The following is a 17789-nucleotide window of genomic DNA, read 5'->3' as shown; positions in this document are numbered from 1 at the left end:
GACAACTGAAGATGCTCAGTGCGAGGGTGACACACAGTCACAAACACCAGTTTCCTATTGGTCATTACTGTGATGCCCAAAGGAGGGAGGAAGAAGACAGGTAGAGCGCTGTTTGAAGGAATGGTGTGGCTATTCCTTCTGTGTCTGTCCCTTCCCACTCTCAGCTTTGGGACTTGGTCAGCTTTTGCCCGAAGGAGAAGGGAGTGGTTGCCATAGAAAAGCCAGGCCATTTCCAAGTGGGCAGGAAGTGAGAGGGAGGGAGCAGAGCAGAGCGCAGGCTGGGGGATTCTGATGAAGCCTTTCCCACCCTCCCAGTGGGCCCCAGGCAGCAAGGCAGGTGAGTAGAGCCCCTAAAGGCACTTCAGGCTCCAGCACCTGAGGAGGAGGTGAGGCTAGAGAGGAAGGTGTATACTCACCCTCACAGATGCGGGTGTCCTCATTGAGGTGGTAACCGGGTGGGCACGCACACTGGAAGCTGCCAAAGGTATTGCCACAGGTTCCCCCCTGGCACAGCCCGGGCAGCTCCTGGCACTCATCAATGTCTGTCAGGAAGTGAAGAAGCCGTGCTTGGCCGCTAAACCCAAGCAGAGGCCTCGGGGGACACCCACACCCTGCCTTGGGTTCTCCAAGGCCCTGGAGGAGCCAGTCCTGCCTCTTCAAGAACACCTGAGAGGTGTGGGCTGTTTGGAGCGTTCAGGCCAGGGTCCACCTTGGAGGCTGTACCTAGACTCTCTTGAGTCAAGGTCACCCTGAATTCATCCCCTTTTTCTTCATTTCCTACTCCATCCAACCATCCATCCATCCATCCATCCATCCATCCATCCATCACATAGTTCCCTCTGGATGGAATTCTCCAATCTTATCACCCCCTGTGCATAAAAGGATGGATGGATGAAGGGTGCCTGACTGGCTCAGTCAGTAGAGCATGTGACTCTTGATCTTGGGAGTCATGAGTTCAAGCCCCACGTTGGCATAGAGCTTAGTTTTTAAAAAAGGATGGATGGATGGATGGATGGATGGATTGATATAAAAAATAGTGGATGAATACGAAGTGAATCAATGACAAGATGAATAAGTGCACGGATGGATGGATGGACAGATGGACAGGTGGGGAGGTGAGTAGATGGATGATGTACGTATGCACAGAAGATAGGAAGGAATTAAGGAAGGGAGGGAGAATAGTGGGAGACAGGAAGGGAAGGGGGAAGGATTAAGGATGGAGAATTTAGGAGTGGGAAGTGGGTGGATGGGTAGATGAGTAGATGGCTGAATGGGGGAGTATGTATGTGTGGACGGAGGAGGGAAAGAAGGATGGGTGAGTGGACAGTTGTGTGTGTGAATGAGGAATATATGTATGGATGGGTGGATGGGGGATGCATGAATGGATGGATGGATGGGGGGGATGGGTGAGTGGATGGACGGATGGACGGATGGATGGATGGATGGATGGATGGATGGGGTGGGTGAGTGGTTGGATGGGGACGATGGATGGATGCGGGGATGCATGAATGAATGGATGGATGGGGGGGATGGGTGAGTGGATGGATAGATGGATGGATGGATGGATGGATGGATGGATGGATGGATGGATGGGGTGGGTGAGTGGTTGGATGGGGGATGGATGGATGGACGGGTGGGTGAGTGGTTGGATGGGGACGATGGATGGATGCATGGGTGGGTGAGTAGAGGGGTAGTGGGATGGATGGGACGGACTTCACCAAAAACTGAGAACAGTTTAGCCTCACTGCCTGGCCTTGGGGAGGGAGATTGCGCCCCCTGTCCCGCAACTGTGCATTTTGGCGAGGCAGGGATGAGAAAAAGCTCACTGAGTACGCAAGCGGATGGTCTGCCCGGAGCTCACCTTCCAGAATGACAGTGATGGGGTTGGGTCGGAAGCCCTCGCCCCCTGGGCACAAGGTTCTATACTCGGCTGCAAAGGAAACAGGTTCTTCTGAGGGGCTGTGGGGTGAAGCCCAAGGGAGGCAGGGGAATTGAGGTCTCCCAAAAAGGGCTCCAGAATGGGTCCCACATCCCTCTACCACACCAATTCCATCCCCTTACCTCCTCAGCCTCTCGGCACCGAGAGACTTCAGCCAATCTGGGAAGACGGGGCAGTGTGTGTGTGTGTGTGTGTGTGTGTGTGTGTGTGTGTGTGTGTGAACATGTGTTCACATTCAACATATGAACAGATGGACTGTGTGCTAACAGCTGGGGGTGGAGAGGGGTGATTTCTTCTGATCTAAAACCAGACCAGTGTGACTGCAAATCTTCCCCATTGAAAGAAAGACCCCGGATATCACATATACACATGGACACAGACACACACACACACCTGAATAGGTGGACAGGTGTGTGAACCTGAGGCCTTTGCACATGCTGTTCCCACAGCATCACAGACCCTTCCCCCTGCTCTGCCTAGAAAACTCCTACTCATCCTTCAAAACCTCATTTAAGCCTTTTGTCCTGAGAAGTCTTCCCTTATCCACTTCCTGTCCTTGGCCACCACTGTGTCTCAGACAAACCCTCAGGATAGCTCTACTCCCACAGTCCGGGGACCACTGGTATACGGGTGAGGGGCAGTGTGCCGTGCTGTGGTTCATCCTGCTCTGGGTCCCCAGCCCCTTGCACAGGGCATGGAGGAACTCTCAATGTTTGCTGGCTGACGGACTGAGGAAGCAAGCGAATAGAAACACACAGAGAATTTGCAGGAAGGGAGGGCAGAGAGACACGTGGAGCGAGGAGGCACAGCCGACGAACTGCTAAAGGTATGCTGTGTGACCCAGGGCGAGCCCCTCTCCCTCTCTGGTTCTCAGTGTCCCTCCCTTAGCACAGATGACCCCCGAAGTCCTGGGGAGTGCTCGCCTGTGTCCCCCACCACCACCCGGAGACTCACTGGTGTTGGCCAGCGGGCACAGTTCACACGGGTTACCCCAGGCCCGTCCCAGGGAGCAACAGCAAGAAGCCCGGGTGACGCCAACCCCGATCTCAGCAGCGCAGAAGATACCACCATCCCCTCGGTCATGCGTGTCCAGGAAACAGTTCCCCACCCGGGTGTCTGAACAGGCAGAAAGGGGTGGTTAGCATGGGGCAGGAGAGACGAGGGCGCGCGCGTGTTTGCACCTCTCTGAGTAACTGTGTGTGCGGCCGTGTGCGCATGCGTGCCTGTGTGCCTGGCTCTGATTCGCGGCCGTGTGTGCACGTGCGCCTGCGCCTGGCTCTGATTCGCGGCCGTGTGCGCATGCGTGCCTGCGTGCCTGGCCCTGATTCGCGGCCGTGTGCGCATGCGTGCCTGGCTCTGCCTCGCGGCTGCGTGTACACAAGTGCCCGTGTGCATGGCTGTGCCTCTGCATACGTGTATATGTGCACACATGTGACTGTGTGTGTACATGTATGTATGAGTGTGTAGAGCACAGGGACAGAAGGGGGTGTCTGAACAAATGGACAGGGACACTGTCCCCGGGCAGGGAGCTGTGTGTGTGTGTGTGTGTGTGTGTGCACGTGCGCACACCCCAGGAGTGGAAGGGTGTGCAAGAACACAGCCTCAGTGGCCCTGACCAGGGGCCGGCAAAGGTCCTGTTTGTCAAGAACAGGTAAATCTGAGCTCCCCCAGCTCACCTGCCATCAGATCCCCAGCTGGAGCCAAGGGTTTACTCACCCACACAGCCCACCCCGCTGGGATTCAGCTCAAAATCCTGGGGGCAGTTGCAGAGGTAGCTGCCGGGTGTGTTGACACACAGGCCATTGATGCAGTTCACAGGGTCTGCACACTCATTGACATCTGGTGGGGGGGTGGGGAATGCTGTCAGCGGGAGCCCTCCCTCAATCCACTTCCCTCCCACCTTCCTCCTGGGAAGCTGAAGCCCTCAATGTTGGATGTAGGCTGTGGAGTGAGGCCATGTCCTTCCCTGGGAAGAAAGCCTGAAGGGACAGCAGCCTCCAGGGTCTGCCCTGGCCTGTCTAACCCCCTCTCCTCCCTGTTCTGTTCCACTTGGGATGGAGGTTTGCCCCTTGAAAGTTTCCTGTGTCATGGGTTCCACGCAGCCAACCTACAAAGCCCAACATTTAGAACATGCTTTCAAGCCACGGGTTGGCAGGCTATTATCGGTGGGCCAGAGCCCCCTGCCTGTTAGTGTAAATAAAGTTTTATTGGCACACACCCACGCCCACTCATTTACATACTGCCTGTGTGTGTCCGCTTCTGAGCTACGAGGCAGTTGAGTAGCTGTGACAGAGACTGTATGGCTGGAAAGCCAAAAATATTTCCTATCTGGTCGTTTGCCAGAAAAGTTTGCTGACCCCCGTTTTAAATACATAAGTGGGAGGTCATTTTGACGGTAGTAGTGGAGGGAGTACACCTTCATTCATTCACTGCATTGATTCAGAAGATGATAGATGCCAACGGAGGAGGGTGATGGGAACACGGATCTATGGGGGCACTGCTGGAGATGGGGGTCAGACAAGCCCCCCCTCCAGAATAGGACATTCAAGAAGAGATCTGAGGGCAGGGAGGCAGTAAGCCCTGCCCCTCCTCCCACCCCCACAGCCCGGCTGACCCCACACCTGTGCAATTGCCGCCACCGCGGTCCAGCTCATAGCCCTCACTGCAGATGCAGCGGAACATTCCGGGCAGGTTCTCGCAGCTCCCGAACACACAGAGGTTCCCGAGAACGCACTCGTCCACGTCTGTGGGGACCCCAGGTCAGCCCGCCTTGCCTGGCAGCCTGCTCCTGCTGTGTCCCCCAGCCCGGCAGTCCCAGGTCTCACCCCGACAGGCGCGGTGGTCCTCCGTGGGGCTGAAGCCCATCTCACATTCACAGCGGTACCCGCCGGGGGCATTGAGGCACTGCCCGTTCTCACAGAGGTCCACGTCCTCAGCACATTCGTCCCTGTCTGCGGGACCCCGAGAGGCAGAGGGCTGGGGGCCAGCTGGCCGGGACCCATGCAGGGCGGGGGCAGGGGGCCCCGGTCAAACCCTTCACGGTCACCCAGGGTTCTGGGGAGTACCGGGAACTCAGACCCCGACTCGGGGAGACAGGAGACCTGGTCACGCGGGACCCGGGTGGAGGGCCACCAGGAAGTAAGCTAGTGTTCCTGTGCTCCACGTCCAGAAGGCTCCGTGCATTCAGAGTCCAGGGGAGAAGACGGCCCACCCCGTGACTCAGCCTGGCCCGTGGCCCCGCGGGGATGAAGTCACATCATCTCCAGCACCCCGGCGCCGTGCACCGGGTGGGATCGGTTTGAGTCGGAACCCAGCCCCCGTGGTTGTCCCCTCGGGCCCCACCCCACTCTCACCTTCACAGGAGAAGCCATCCCCGGTGAAGCCCTGGTGGCAGGCACAGCGGTAGGAGCCGGGAACATTCAGGCAGTCGGCCCTCAGGCTGCACTGGTGCTCCCGGGAAGCGCACTCGTCCAGGTCTGCAGGACACGGAGCCCGGGGCCCCCCAGTGTGCGCATTGGGGGGCTGCAGGGAGGCGGACCCTCCAAGCTCGGCCCTGTCCGACCCCCACAGACACCCCTGGGCCCAGACCCCCACCCCCACCGCCCCGTCTCCCTCCTGCCCCCCACCTACCTCAGCTGCTCTGCCCAGACCGCCTGCCCCCAGGCACTCACCGTGGCATGCGAAGCCATCCCCCACCCAGCCTGGCTGGCACCTGCAGCTGAAACTCCCAGGGACGTTGAGGCAGGAAGCGTGGCTGTCACAGCTGTGTCCCCCAAGCTCACACTCGTCCACATCTGCAAGGAGAGGGACCCGGTCACGGGAGGGTCTGGACCAGGAGAGGAGAGGAAGGACACGGCACCCCCACAAGGCCTGGGCTTTGTAGAAATAGGGCTTCGGGTCCAGAGTAGGGAGATACTACAGCAACAGGGAAAGGGCAAGGACCCTCTGGGGGAGGGCTGGCCCAGAAAGCCCCCCACCCACCTAAGGAGCTTCCCCTATCACCCAGAGCCCAGGAGGAAAACTCCCAAACCCCAAAGGCACGACTCCCAGCAGCCCTCTGAAGTGATCTGAAACAGGAACGAAAGAGTCTCAGGGTAGACTTGAAGAGTAGCCGTCCTAATGCATACGTCCTCACCCTAAAGCAGGATTTCCTTCTAAACCAACGTCTCGGACCCTCAGCCAAGTCAGCCTCACCCTTGTAACTCTGCAATGTCCACCCACCACCCAAGTGAGCTCCTGGTTCCCGAATGTTGCTTCCCATGCTTCCTCACTGTTACTTAGGTAAACGTATTTTTTTTTTATTTTTATTTTTTAACGTTTATTTATTTTTGAGACAGAGAGAGACAGAGCATGAACAAGGGAGGAGCAGAGAGAGAGGGAGACACAGAATCTGAAACAGGCTCCAGGCTCTGAGCCGTCAGCACAGAGCCCGACTCGGGGCTCGAACTCACGGACCGTGAGATCATGACCTGAGCCGAAGTCGGACGCTTAACCGACTGAGCCACCCAGGCGCCCCTGGGTAAACGTATTTTAAAAGCCAACTTTACATCAACAACAGGCTCTAAAGAGTCATGGATTTGAGGCTGCTACATAACGTCGGATTCTAACACGCGTTATAATAACTGCATCAATGTATCTCCAGAAAGATACGTTCGCGTCCTAATGCCTGGAAGCTGTGCACAGGACGTTATCTGGAAACAGGGTCTTTGTGGATGTAACCAGGTTAGGATGGGGTCATCCTGGATTCTGGTGGCCCTAATCCAGCGACTGGCATTCTCACAAGAGGGAAATTTGGACCCAGACACAGAGACAACCCACGTGAAGACAGACTCAGAGAATAGAGCGACACGCTGACGAGGCACGTGGGGGACTCCTGGCCACCGCCAGAAGGCAGTAGAGGCATGGGACAGATTCCCCCTCTGAGCCCCCGCAGCCCTGCGGACGTGCTGATTTCAGATTTCCGGGCTCGGGAACCGTTCCGGACAGAGAATACGTTTCTGCGGTTCTGAGCCCTGAGACTGGTAGGAGTTTGTTACAACAGCGCTAGGAGCCTGAGTCAGTTGACTAACGAACCGTGGAAACGTTCGCCCCCGTAGGGTGTCGCGTCATCAGGCTGGCATGCTTTGGGAACGCTGCCACGGACACCTGGGGCCCGCAGAGCTGGGGGCTAGAGGGGAGCCCCAGGGGCACCCGACTGGGTCCTGTTCCCGCTTGAACACGGGGCCCTACCCGCGGAGATGTGGGAGAATGAACTCTGGCTGTGCTCAGCCCCGGGGGATGGGGCAGGGACCCCACGACCCCCGAGCTGGCCCCTCGGAGCCCCCCGTGCCACACCACCGACCGCCAGCTCACCGGAGCAGCCCGTGGCCCCCTTCCGGATGATGTAACCCAGAGGGCAGTGGCAGACAAAGGAGCCTTTCGTGTTCTCACAGTCCCCGTGGAGGCAAAGGTGGGGCTTCAGTTCACACTCGTTCAAGTCTGCGGGGTGACAGGAGGGCAAGCAGGTGAGGGCGGAGGGGGTGCCCGAGCGTTGCCGGGTGCCCTGCCACGCCGCTCCCCCGCGTGGAGGCTCTCGGTGCCCGTGTCCGGGACCGTGGGGCCGTTTCTGGTTCCGCCACCGGACCGCTGTCTTGTCCACGTTTTCCAGCGCGTACCCTGTGGGACACACTGGGCACAAGTTCCCAAAAGCATTTTGTAGCTGAGGACAGTTAGAGCGCGCAGAGTTAGGGTTTTTCTCCTACAGGCCTTTTCAGAGCGTTTACGCCAACAGGGCGCAGCAAGAAGGGTGTGGAGCAGTAAACAGTTCCCTGTGTCATTTGAGCCGAGGCGCTTCAGGGCTTCCTAAGACTCCCGCGATCGGGAACGCTGAGCTGCACTGGGGCTGCACACACGTCTTTCCTCGGAGAGAATTACACCTTCCCTTCCTGGAACTTCCCCGCTCGGGCCCCAGCGCTGCCCTGATGGGGCACCCAGGACGCATCTGCTCCCGGGGCCCCGTGACTCCCCGCAGCCAGGGGAGGACGGTAACCACGGCCTGAACAGTCCGCGGTCCCCGAGTGGGTCTCAGAAAACACAGTTCTGAGCGCCCTTTCCCATCGAGCTCACCCCCCCTCTGCATAAAACGCCTCGGCGTGTGACAATCTTGAGACGTAGCCCCGGGAGCGGGGTGTGCATCAGGTACACAGTGGTGCTCGATAGACGTACTTCAAGAGCAAGGTTTAGGGTATCTGCTGCTGTGAATCCCATCCCCCAGGCGCTGGCGCGTGGCAGTCGGCTCTGGGCACTGGTGGCCACGCGCAGACTGCCACGTGCTGCTGCAGAGCCTGTCTCCCTCGCCTGCACGTGACGGGGACGGGACCCGCTGTCTGTCTTGCCCACGCGCCCCCCTGGGGAAGGCCTGGTGTGTGAGGTCAGACGCTGTCTCCTCCGCCCCACGGTCCTGGCTCCTCACCGACACACGCCCTCGTGTCCAGCGTGGCCACGAAGCCCTCATAGCACAGGCAGTGGTGACCCCCCGGCACGTTGACGCACTGGCCTCCGTCGCAGATGTCCGGGTTCTCCGCACACTCATCCACGTCTGGGGGAGCAGAGGTGGGGGCTGGGCTGTAGGCGGGCAGGGACGGAGGAGCAGCCCCCGGGGACCTGGCCACGGGGTCAGCGGCTTATCCCAGGTCTGGCCGGCTTTGCCTGGGCCAAGCTAGGTTGGATCCCCTATCCCACGCACCTGCACACGCCCTCCCGTCGGGCATCAGCGAGTAGCCGTGTCCACAGCCACACCGGTAGCTGCCCTCGGTGTTTGTGCAGTGCACGTCACACCCACCGTTCCCAGTGCGGCATTCGTTGATATCTGTGGGAGGCAGGGCAGGCTCGAGCACGGGGCTGACGGAGGGGGGGGCAGGAGTGGGGTCTGGAACTGAGGCCAGGAAGGACCTCCACGGTGGCTGGGGCTGGGGGCTGGGGGCTGGTGCCCACGTGGGGCAGGTGGGCGCAGTCTCACCCGTGCAGCCGAGGCGGTCAGGTGTGCTCTGGAAGCCAGCGTGGCAGGAGCACTGGAAGGCCCCGATGACGTTGACACAGTGGCCATGGGGACACAGGCCGTCACTCAGGGAACACTCATCGACATCTGCAGGGGGGGCACGTGGCCGGCGGGGGCCCAGTGTGAGCAGAGGCGATGACCCAGCGTGGGGTCCCTGAGACACTCGGACACACGCACACACTCTCACAGGGCACGCACAAGTGCACACGCCCACCATTCACTCACACCACACCACTCTCGCTCGCATGCCTGCTGCACACTCACCCTCACAGGCAGTGCCCTTGGCCGTCAGCGCATGTCCGGGGGGGCACTGACACTGGTAGCCCCCGTCCGTGTTGGAGCAGGTACCTCCCCGGCACAGCAGCGGGTCCCGCGCACACTCGTCCACGTCTGCGCGTGTGCAAGAGAGAGCGGGTGTGAAAGCACCGACCAGAGTGGGCGCGGCGTGGCTCGTGGGAAGCTTCTCCCTGCGGTCCCCAGCCCCGTCACTCTGGCCACAGCCGGGAGAGCCTGGAGGCTTGGGCTTGATGACCCAGGGAGCGGGGTGTGCGCTGGGAGGAGCAGGGGCAGGTCAGCCCAAGAAGGAAGCTGGAATCCTCAGGAGAATCAGGGCCAGGAGGCCGACACTCCTCGAGTCACCGAAGGAGGCCCTGAGAAGCAACGCTTTAGGACTCCGCAGGGAGGCAAGGTGCAGGCATCAGCAGGAGCAGGCTGTGCCACCCCCCGCCTCGAACTCCAGCCTCGAGTACCTCCTTCCACCCCTCAGGCCCACCCCAGGGCCTTTGCACCTGCTGTTTCCTCCACCTGGCTCACTGCACAGAAACCCCTTCCATCCCTCAGGCCCACCCCAGGGCCTTTGCACCTGCTGTTTCCTCCACCTGGCTCACCGCACAGAAACCCTTTCCATCCCTCAGGCCCACCCCAGGGCCTTTGCACCTGCTGTTCTCCCTTCAGGCTGCTCTTGCAGCCCCTCTTCACCACATTTACCCTCACTCTCAGCCACAACCTCAAGTCCCACAGAACAGGACCTATCCCTGGGGACCACACTCTACCCTACCGCGTGGCCCTCTCAAGCGCTTCTCACAGTGGCCATTTTGCATTTCTCCAGGGATTAATTTTATCAACATCTGTCTCCCCATCAGGTCATGAGCTCCAAGAGCCTGGCTGTCTGCTACTGAGCTCCTTGTGGCTCCCCTCAGTAGAGGTGCATGAAATGTTCACTGAATGAAGAAAAAAGCAGAAGGCAGGCAGGAAGGCAGCAGGGAGGGAGGAAGTAAGGAAGGAGGGAGGGAAGGAGGGAAGGAGGGAGGGAAGGAGGGAGGGAAGGAGGGAGGGAAGGAGGGAGGGAGGGAAGGAAGGAGGCAGAGAGGGAGGGAAGGAAGGAGGGAAGGAAGGAAGGAAGGAAGGGGGGACTCCTCTCTCCAGGGCCCTCCTCCTCTTCTCACGCTACACCTACTCTGGGAGAACTCACCCAAATCTGGGTCCCTAGGACTCAACTCTGCATGACAGACCCGACATCCGGCTGCCTTTGGGGATGCCGCCACCTGGCGCCCAGATTCGCTGGGTCTCAGCTTTTCCCCACACCTGCGTCTCCCACCTCGCCCATCACAACAACGCCCTCACCATCCCTCCCCTCAGCCCCGAGAGACCCTACAGGCATCACCCTGCCCGGGGCCACCCACACAATGGCCCTGCGGCCACCTACCCATGCAGCTCTTCATCAGCATGAAGCCGCTCTCGTAGCCATGGAAACACTCACACTCGAAGCTGCCCGGGGTGTTGACACAGGTGCCCCGGCCGCAGAGGTCAGGGGAGATGTGGCACTCGTCGATGTCTGGGGAGAGAGGGGCAAGGCCGGCCTCCGCGTCTGTAGACACGGAGGCTACACGGGAGCCCTGAGCTGCCGAGCTGAGCCAGGGATGGGGACGGAGGTGTGGCGACTGCACATCAGAGAAGGGCAGGGAACTCCCCCCACCCCGGAGGTCACCTTTGTCAGCCCCTCCTCTCACAGTCGGAATCCCCAAGGGCCAGAGAAGGCAGCAGGACCAAGAGTGGGTCTGGACCCCATGTGTGATCTGAAGCCCCCACTCCTGCAGGCGCCCCCGGGGTGGGCACATACCTGTACAGTTCCTTCCCCGAGCATCCAGGGCGAAGCCCCCGGCACAGGAGCAGCGGAAGCTGCCCACGGTGTTGCGGCAGGTGCCGTGCACGCAGAGGCCGGGGAACGCCTTGCACTCGTTCACGTCTGCAGTGCGGGAGCACGAAATGTCAGTCAAACCCCTCCAGGGTCCCTGGGCCTGCCCCTGAGATTTCACACCTCTGACTGCAGATGCGTTGCTCTCTCCCAAACACACTTCCCACCACAGGGCCTTTGCCTGTGCTGTGCCCTCTCCCCATCCTCCAGGCTCCCCGCGCCCGAACACACCTTTATAGAAGGGCCGGCCTGACAGGAAGTCCTGGCTGGCGAAGCCTAGTCCCCGGGGACATAGGCTGGCAAATGCCGGGGACTCTGGCTCTGGGCACGCTTCACACTCATCCCCCCAGGCAGCCCCCACGGAGCAGCAGCAGACGTCCATCCGGTACTTGCCGGGCAGGGCGGCCCCACACTCGTCCTCATCCCAATGCAGGAAACAAGGCTCCAGGCGCACGTCTACACAGAGGGACAGTCACTGGGTCCCACCCCTGCCACGGTGTGCCTGCTGTCACATGGCCGATAAGGTCTCCCTCAGCAGCACCTGTCTGAAACTCCCTCCCCAACAGGAAGGGCGCAAGGGGAGTGCCATTATCGACATTCTACATCACCTAGCGGTAACGCTTCCTTAACAACGTCACGCAACATTTTAGTGGCAATACCTTGCTGTGTTAAGGTGCTTGCTATGGGCAGGGCACTGTTCTAAGCTCCCCAGCCTATGCAATCCTCAAAATAGACATCAAGATGAAAATATTAGCATCATGTTCATTTTACAGGCAAGAAAATTGAGGCACAGAAGGGTTAGGTAGCTTGTCCGCGGCCACACGGCGAAAGGCAGAACCACGTTCACGCCAGGCCATCTGGCTCCAGAGTGTGTGTTTGATCTGCAAGATGCCCTCAGAACAATCCGATGCCAGATAAGCCTCCATCAAGACCAGAGACAAGAGTCCAAGAGAGCCTAACTGCAAGCCTGGGGTCGGCTGCCTATTTTTGTAAATAAAGTTTTATTGACACGCAGCCACATCCCTTTGTTTCCGAATTGCCTGTGGCTGCTTTTGCGCTACATGACAGACCTCCATAGCTTCAACAGGGACTGTGTGGACCGCAAAGCCAAAAATATTTACCCCTGGCCCTTTGCAGAAAACGTTTGCTGAAACCCTGGTCTAGGAAAACTTCTGTTTCCCAAAGAAATGCATGATCGGGCAGGTCAGTTTGAAGATGAGACCTTGTTTTAGAACCTCGAGAACCTCTGGGAACCCTGTGACGCACACAGGGATGGGTGCCCTGGCCTGGGGCTAATGGTCACGTCTGAGCAGATGGGGCCGGAGTCAGCACCTCCCTGTTCACCCGGCCCCGAATTCAGCACACGGGTCCTGTAATGCGATGGCTTTTTTCTCTTTCCTCGATTCCTTTCTTTCCTCGGTTAGATTTGGGGGCCAGTGGGAGGACCCACCTAAAACTCGGTTCAGAAGCCAAGCAAAGTTGAGAAGGCACCTACGAGGAGGCTATTAGCCAACTGTGGGAAGAAACCGGACAGTAGGCAGAGCCCTGTTTGCTTGGCTGACACATGCTTTTGGCCAAGAAATGTCCGCTTCAAGATGTGGAGAGTGGCGGGTGCCTGGGGGGGCTCAGCTGATTAAGCGTGTGACTCCTGGTTTTGGCTCGGGTCATGATCTCACGGTTTCGTGAGTTCAGGCCCCGTATCAGGCTCTGTGCTGACAGCAAGGAGCCCACTTGGGATTCTCTCTCTCCCTCTCTCTATCTCTCTCTGCCCCTCCCCTGCTCATGCCGTCTCTCTCAAAAATAAATACGCTTAAAAAAATTTTTTTTTTATTTAAAGATGTGGACAGTGGCAACATCGAGAAACCCTCACCCCGGGGGAAAACGTCTCAGATCTCTGAGCCTGACGGAGAGCCATTCAGAGTGACTGTTTGAGCCCTGGATGCTGAGGGAGATTCCTGGGCATGCTAGAGGTGCCCCCCCGCCCCGTGTAAACCTTTTTGGTAACAACAAAGAATGAATGAAAGTTGCAGATGCTATTTTACAAGAGCTTACCATTAGCAAGGAGCCTTGTTAAAGGGCAGGTAAGTGAAAGGGTGAAACCCCCAAACAAACGTCTTTCAAGACACGTCAATGAGAGATGAGCAGGGAGCAGAGGGCCCCAGAGGACCCCCTCCCCAGTCCCTTCTGTCCCTAGGAGGGGTCTCCAGGCCCCGGTGTGGGGGCCACGGAGGGAGGGCAGGCAGCCCCGCACAGTCCCACATGGACTCACCCACGCAGAGGCGGCCGGTGGTGTCCAGCGTCAGGCCGCTGGGGCACTCACACCGGAAGGAGCCGGCAGTGTTGAGGCAGCGCCCATTGGGACAGACCCCGGGGAAGACTTCGCACTCATTCACATCTGGGCAGGGATGGAAAAGGGGGAGAGGCAAGGGCTGGAGCTCCCCCGCTGGGGGTTCAGGACACCCAGGCTGTCCTCGGGGAGGCGGAAATGGGACAGTGCCAGCTTCGGGGGCTGGGGAATCTCGGGGAAGACCCCAAGGAAGGGCAATCTCTACCTTGATCTCAAAAGACTTCAGGACCCCAGGCATCCCCCACGACAGGCACCGGCCCGTGTGCAGCTCGCGGGGAGGGGTGAACCACAGAGGGGCAGGGAGTTACCTTCGCAGGTGAGCCCCGTCATGCGGGCAAAGCCGCGGGCGCAGGCGGGGTCTGTGGTTGGGAGAACCAGAGTGGGCACAGGAGTCACTTTCTCTATCCAGACCCCCGTTCTCTCAACGGGCACCCAGGCGACCACAGTGGCCACGCCCGGGAGGACCCCAAGAGCCCCCCCCCCAGGGGGCTCCCGGGGCATTACCGGGCTCGCAGCGTTCGCACGGGCTCCCCCAGGCAGCGCCCAGGGTGGCGCAGCACTGGGACCGCAGGGAGGCTCCGCGCAGGTTCGCTTCACAGCGGCCGTCCTGGACCTGGAGCCAGCAGGTGCCCCTGGTGCTGTCTGCGGGGGAGGCGGCCACCCATGTCACCTGCCAGCCCACACCTGCACGCTGACCCACAGAAGCCCAGCCTTCCCCAGGGTGGGACGCGGGGCCGGGCAGCAGGGTCGCGGCTGCTCCACGGGACTCGGGGCCTCTCACCTAGACACACGGTGCCGGACGGCCCCAGCCGGCTGCCGGGGGCGCATTCACAGGCATAGGAACCGGCCAGGTTCCGGCACAGACCATTTACACACGGGTTGGACAGGCACTCATTGATGTCTGCAAGGACAGTCCCCCACCGGGTCCTGAGCTCTGGGAGGGGAAGCCCCGGCTGGCCAGGACCCCCGTCTCCTCAGGGGCTGCCAGGGTCCAGTGACATAGGATGCACCCAGGTACACGCGTGGCCACACATGTACTTGGAGGAGGCACACGCACGCAGGCAGGGTGCACAGGAACGGAAACGCACAGGCACGCACGCCCAAGTGCTTGCACCGAATCGTGCTGTGTGCTCAGACAAGCACGGTGACACGCGGGGTCCCAGGAGCACGCACATGTCACCGTGGAGGGACAGACAGGATGGGAACAGTGGCCCTCAAGGGAGTCACCGCACAAGAGAGGACGCGACTGAGGGGGCAGGAGGAAAGCCCAGGGAGGAGAGGCCTGGATGTGGCCGGGGAGTGGGTAGCAGGCAGCTGATGGGACAGGGTGGGGGACAGAAGTCGCTCCGGAGTAGGGCGAGCAGGGCTGCTGGGGGGAGGGAGAGAGGACAGAAGGCCCAGGGAGAGGTGGGGTCATGCAGAGGGGGCACGGCCACACGACTGCTGGGGAATAAGGACATCGATACGAAGTGTGCACATGCTTGAACATGCGTGTGAGCATGTGTGTGCGCGCACAAGAGCGTGTGTGTGAACACACATCTAAGTGTGTGAAAGCATAAGGATGTGGGCACACGCATCTGAGAGCGTGCACCTGAGTGTGTGTAGCTACATGGGCACGTCTGTGAGTGTGAACACGGGTGTGTGTGTCCTGAGTACCAGTCTGCGTAACTGAGTGACTGCGCACACACACGTGTGACTGCACGCACAAGTGTGTGCCTCTCAGTGTGTGACTGTGTGTGGCTGAGTTCAAGTGTGTAAAACGTGAGAAGGAGTGTGTGCATGGGGGTACGCGTGTGTTTGAGGGCACGCACCCATGAGTGTGTATAACCGTGTGAGACCGAGTCTTGAATATACAGGTCTTCGAGTTATGTGAGTGCGAATGTGTGTGTAACGAGCATACGTGCGTCTTTCAGCATGTCTGTGTGCACGCACCACACGCAGCACGTGCAAGTGCCTGAGCATGTACGCCTGTGTGTACACGCCACATGCAATGTGTAAGTGTGTGCGTGTGCCATGCAGCGTGTGTGCCCGAGTGCGTGCATGTAGGCACACGCAGCATGCAGAAGTGTCTGAGAGTGTGTGCGCGCACACAGCACATGCAGCACGCGCCTGGGCGTGTCCGTGTGCACACACAGCATGCACGAGCGTCTGACAGTGTGTGTGCGTGTGTACACGGTGCACGCAGCACGCGTAAGTGTTCGAGCGCGTGTGCGTCTGTGTGCGTGCACGCTGCACGCAGTGTGACCGGAGGCTGTACCTTCACAGGTCTCCGTGTCCTGCCGGAAGCTGAAGCCCTGGGGGCAGGAGCAGCTGTAGCTGCCGGGGCTGTTCCGGCACCGCCCGTTGTCACACAGGAGGCTGTTGCGCGCGCACTCATCCACGTCTAGGGGCAGGGGTGGGGGCGGGAGGGCGCGGTGAGGGCGTCTGCGGAGGGGGGAGGCCCGCGCACCCGCCCGCCGCCCACCGCGCACGCTCACCCACGCACTGCTTGCCGGCCGCGCCCGGCTCGTAGCCCAGGTTGCAGACGCAGCGGTAGCTTCCGCGAAGGTTCTCGCACATGCCGTTGGTGCAGACGTCGGGGTCGAGGGCACACTCATTGATGTCTGCAGCAGGAAGACGACAGAGCGGCTGCTGGGGCTCCTAGGAGCCTCCAAGAAGCCAGGTCCCCCGCGGAGGCCCGAGCTTCAGCCCACCCCGCCTCATTTCCCTCTAAACCAGCGTTTCTCGGCGCGGTGGCCCTTCGGGGCCGTTCTTGGCTGTGGGGCCGTCCTGGGCACTGTAGGACGCTGAACAGCGTCCCTGGCCTCCGCCCACGAAACGCCAAAGGCACCCTTCCCAATATTTCTGCCAACAGTGCCAAAAGTTCCTGGGGGCAGAGCCGTCCTCAGTCTGGCGCCCCTGGAGCAAACCTTGTACCGCGGCAACACGATCACAACAAAGGCAGTCATACTTGCTACCGTCGCGGAGGGCTTACCGTTTTGTGCATATTAACTCGACTGACCCTCACAACAGCCCCGAAACAGGCCCTATTATTGTGCCCACTTCACAGACAAGGAAACTGAAGCACAGACAGGGTAAGTAACCTGCCCCAGGTTATTCAGCCTGTAAACAGTAGGGCTGGGATTCGAACCCAGGCATCTGGCTCCAGAGCCAGTGCCTTTAACTGGATGAGCGGGTGGTGGTCCAGATGTCTGTCCTCCCCCAATGGCCCAGAGGTCAAGGGAAAATCAACTGTATCCTAAGTCCTTTGGTTACCACTCAGGCAGAAAGGCTGTTTCTGTGTGTGTGTGTGTGTGTGTGTGTGTGTGTGTGTGTGTGTATTCAGCAAACCAACGAGAAGACACACACATGGGCAATTTCCTTTGCTTTCAGGTTTCACCTGTACAGATAAGGCCCCTTGGGCTGAGACCTGCTGTGGCCACGGGAGATCAGCCAGGGATCCCAGGGTAGGGACTGTCGGTCATGGGGGGAATGACAAGAATCAGGGAGGTTGGAGAGCGACTGGAGCAAAAAAATCACAGCTCAGGAGGGAAAGGAGGTGTGGGAGAAAGCACAGCTTTGCACACCCACCATCTCTAGCTCCGTGGGTTGAGTCGCGTCTTCCCCAAATTCATACGTGAAAATCCTAAACCCCCAGGACCTCATCATTGGACCTTATGGCAAAACGGGGTCTTTGCAGAAGTGATCCAGGTAAAACAAGGTCGTTAGGGTGGACCCCCCATCCATTCCAGGATGATTGCATACCCATAAAAGGGGGAAATTCGGACACAGACACGCAGGGAGGACCCCACGTAGAGACAGAGGCAGAAATTGGGGCTCCTTCCAAAACGCCAGTGACCACCGGCAGCTGGGAATACAAGCAAGGAACAGGTTCTCCCAACCCTATCTACACGTTGATCTCAGACTTTGAGGCTCCATAGCTCTGGAGAAATAAATTTCTGTGCTTGAAGCCCCCCGCCCTCCCCCAGCCCGTGGTGCCGGGCTACGACAGCCTCCGCAAACTGACACGGTGCCCAGCCAGCACCCCGCCCCCCTGCCCTCTCCCGACACCCGCTGCCACTCACCTCTACCATCCGTGGTGATGCCCAGACCGCTGCCGCACAGAACCTGAAACTCAGCTGGGGTGGCAGAGATAGGGGGAGAGGGGGCAGTGGTCATCGCTGCACCCAAGCCACTCCCAAGGACGTGACCCCTTGGTGTGGAGCAAGAGTCTGGGACCCGATTGCCTCCCCCAACGGAGACAGCAACTTCCTGCGGTGTCTTCCTGGGGAGA

At 59.6% G+C, this 17789-nt stretch overlaps 1 protein-coding gene across 1 annotated transcript in view; it reads right to left on the bottom strand.

The window, feature by feature from the left end:
- FBN3 (fibrillin 3) overlaps nt 1-17789 on the bottom strand; it is a 62365-nt gene that overhangs the window by 31515 nt on the left and 13061 nt on the right. Inside the window, exons 18-40 of the mRNA XM_042963462.1 lie at nt 17581-17634; nt 15994-16119; nt 15774-15899; nt 14298-14417; nt 14021-14158; nt 13825-13875; nt 13439-13564; nt 11401-11625; nt 11095-11220; nt 10681-10809; nt 9240-9365; nt 8937-9062; nt 8664-8786; nt 8391-8516; nt 7292-7417; nt 5611-5733; nt 5293-5415; nt 4765-4890; nt 4561-4683; nt 3656-3778; nt 2894-3055; nt 1862-1930; nt 417-542 (exon numbers count right to left, since the gene is read on the bottom strand). Of these exons, the coding sequence (XP_042819396.1) occupies nt 417-542; nt 1862-1930; nt 2894-3055; nt 3656-3778; nt 4561-4683; nt 4765-4890; nt 5293-5415; nt 5611-5733; nt 7292-7417; nt 8391-8516; nt 8664-8786; nt 8937-9062; nt 9240-9365; nt 10681-10809; nt 11095-11220; nt 11401-11625; nt 13439-13564; nt 13825-13875; nt 14021-14158; nt 14298-14417; nt 15774-15899; nt 15994-16119; nt 17581-17634 (2823 nt within the window). The remainder of the gene's footprint in view (nt 1-416; nt 543-1861; nt 1931-2893; nt 3056-3655; nt 3779-4560; nt 4684-4764; nt 4891-5292; nt 5416-5610; nt 5734-7291; nt 7418-8390; nt 8517-8663; nt 8787-8936; nt 9063-9239; nt 9366-10680; nt 10810-11094; nt 11221-11400; nt 11626-13438; nt 13565-13824; nt 13876-14020; nt 14159-14297; nt 14418-15773; nt 15900-15993; nt 16120-17580; nt 17635-17789) is intronic.

Source organism: Panthera tigris, chromosome A2 (genome assembly GCF_018350195.1).
Source record: "Panthera tigris isolate Pti1 chromosome A2, P.tigris_Pti1_mat1.1, whole genome shotgun sequence".
Classification (NCBI taxonomy): domain Eukaryota; kingdom Metazoa; phylum Chordata; class Mammalia; order Carnivora; family Felidae; genus Panthera; species Panthera tigris.
Note: the sequence above shows the minus strand (reverse complement) of the source record. Positions and strands in the feature narration are given on the sequence as shown.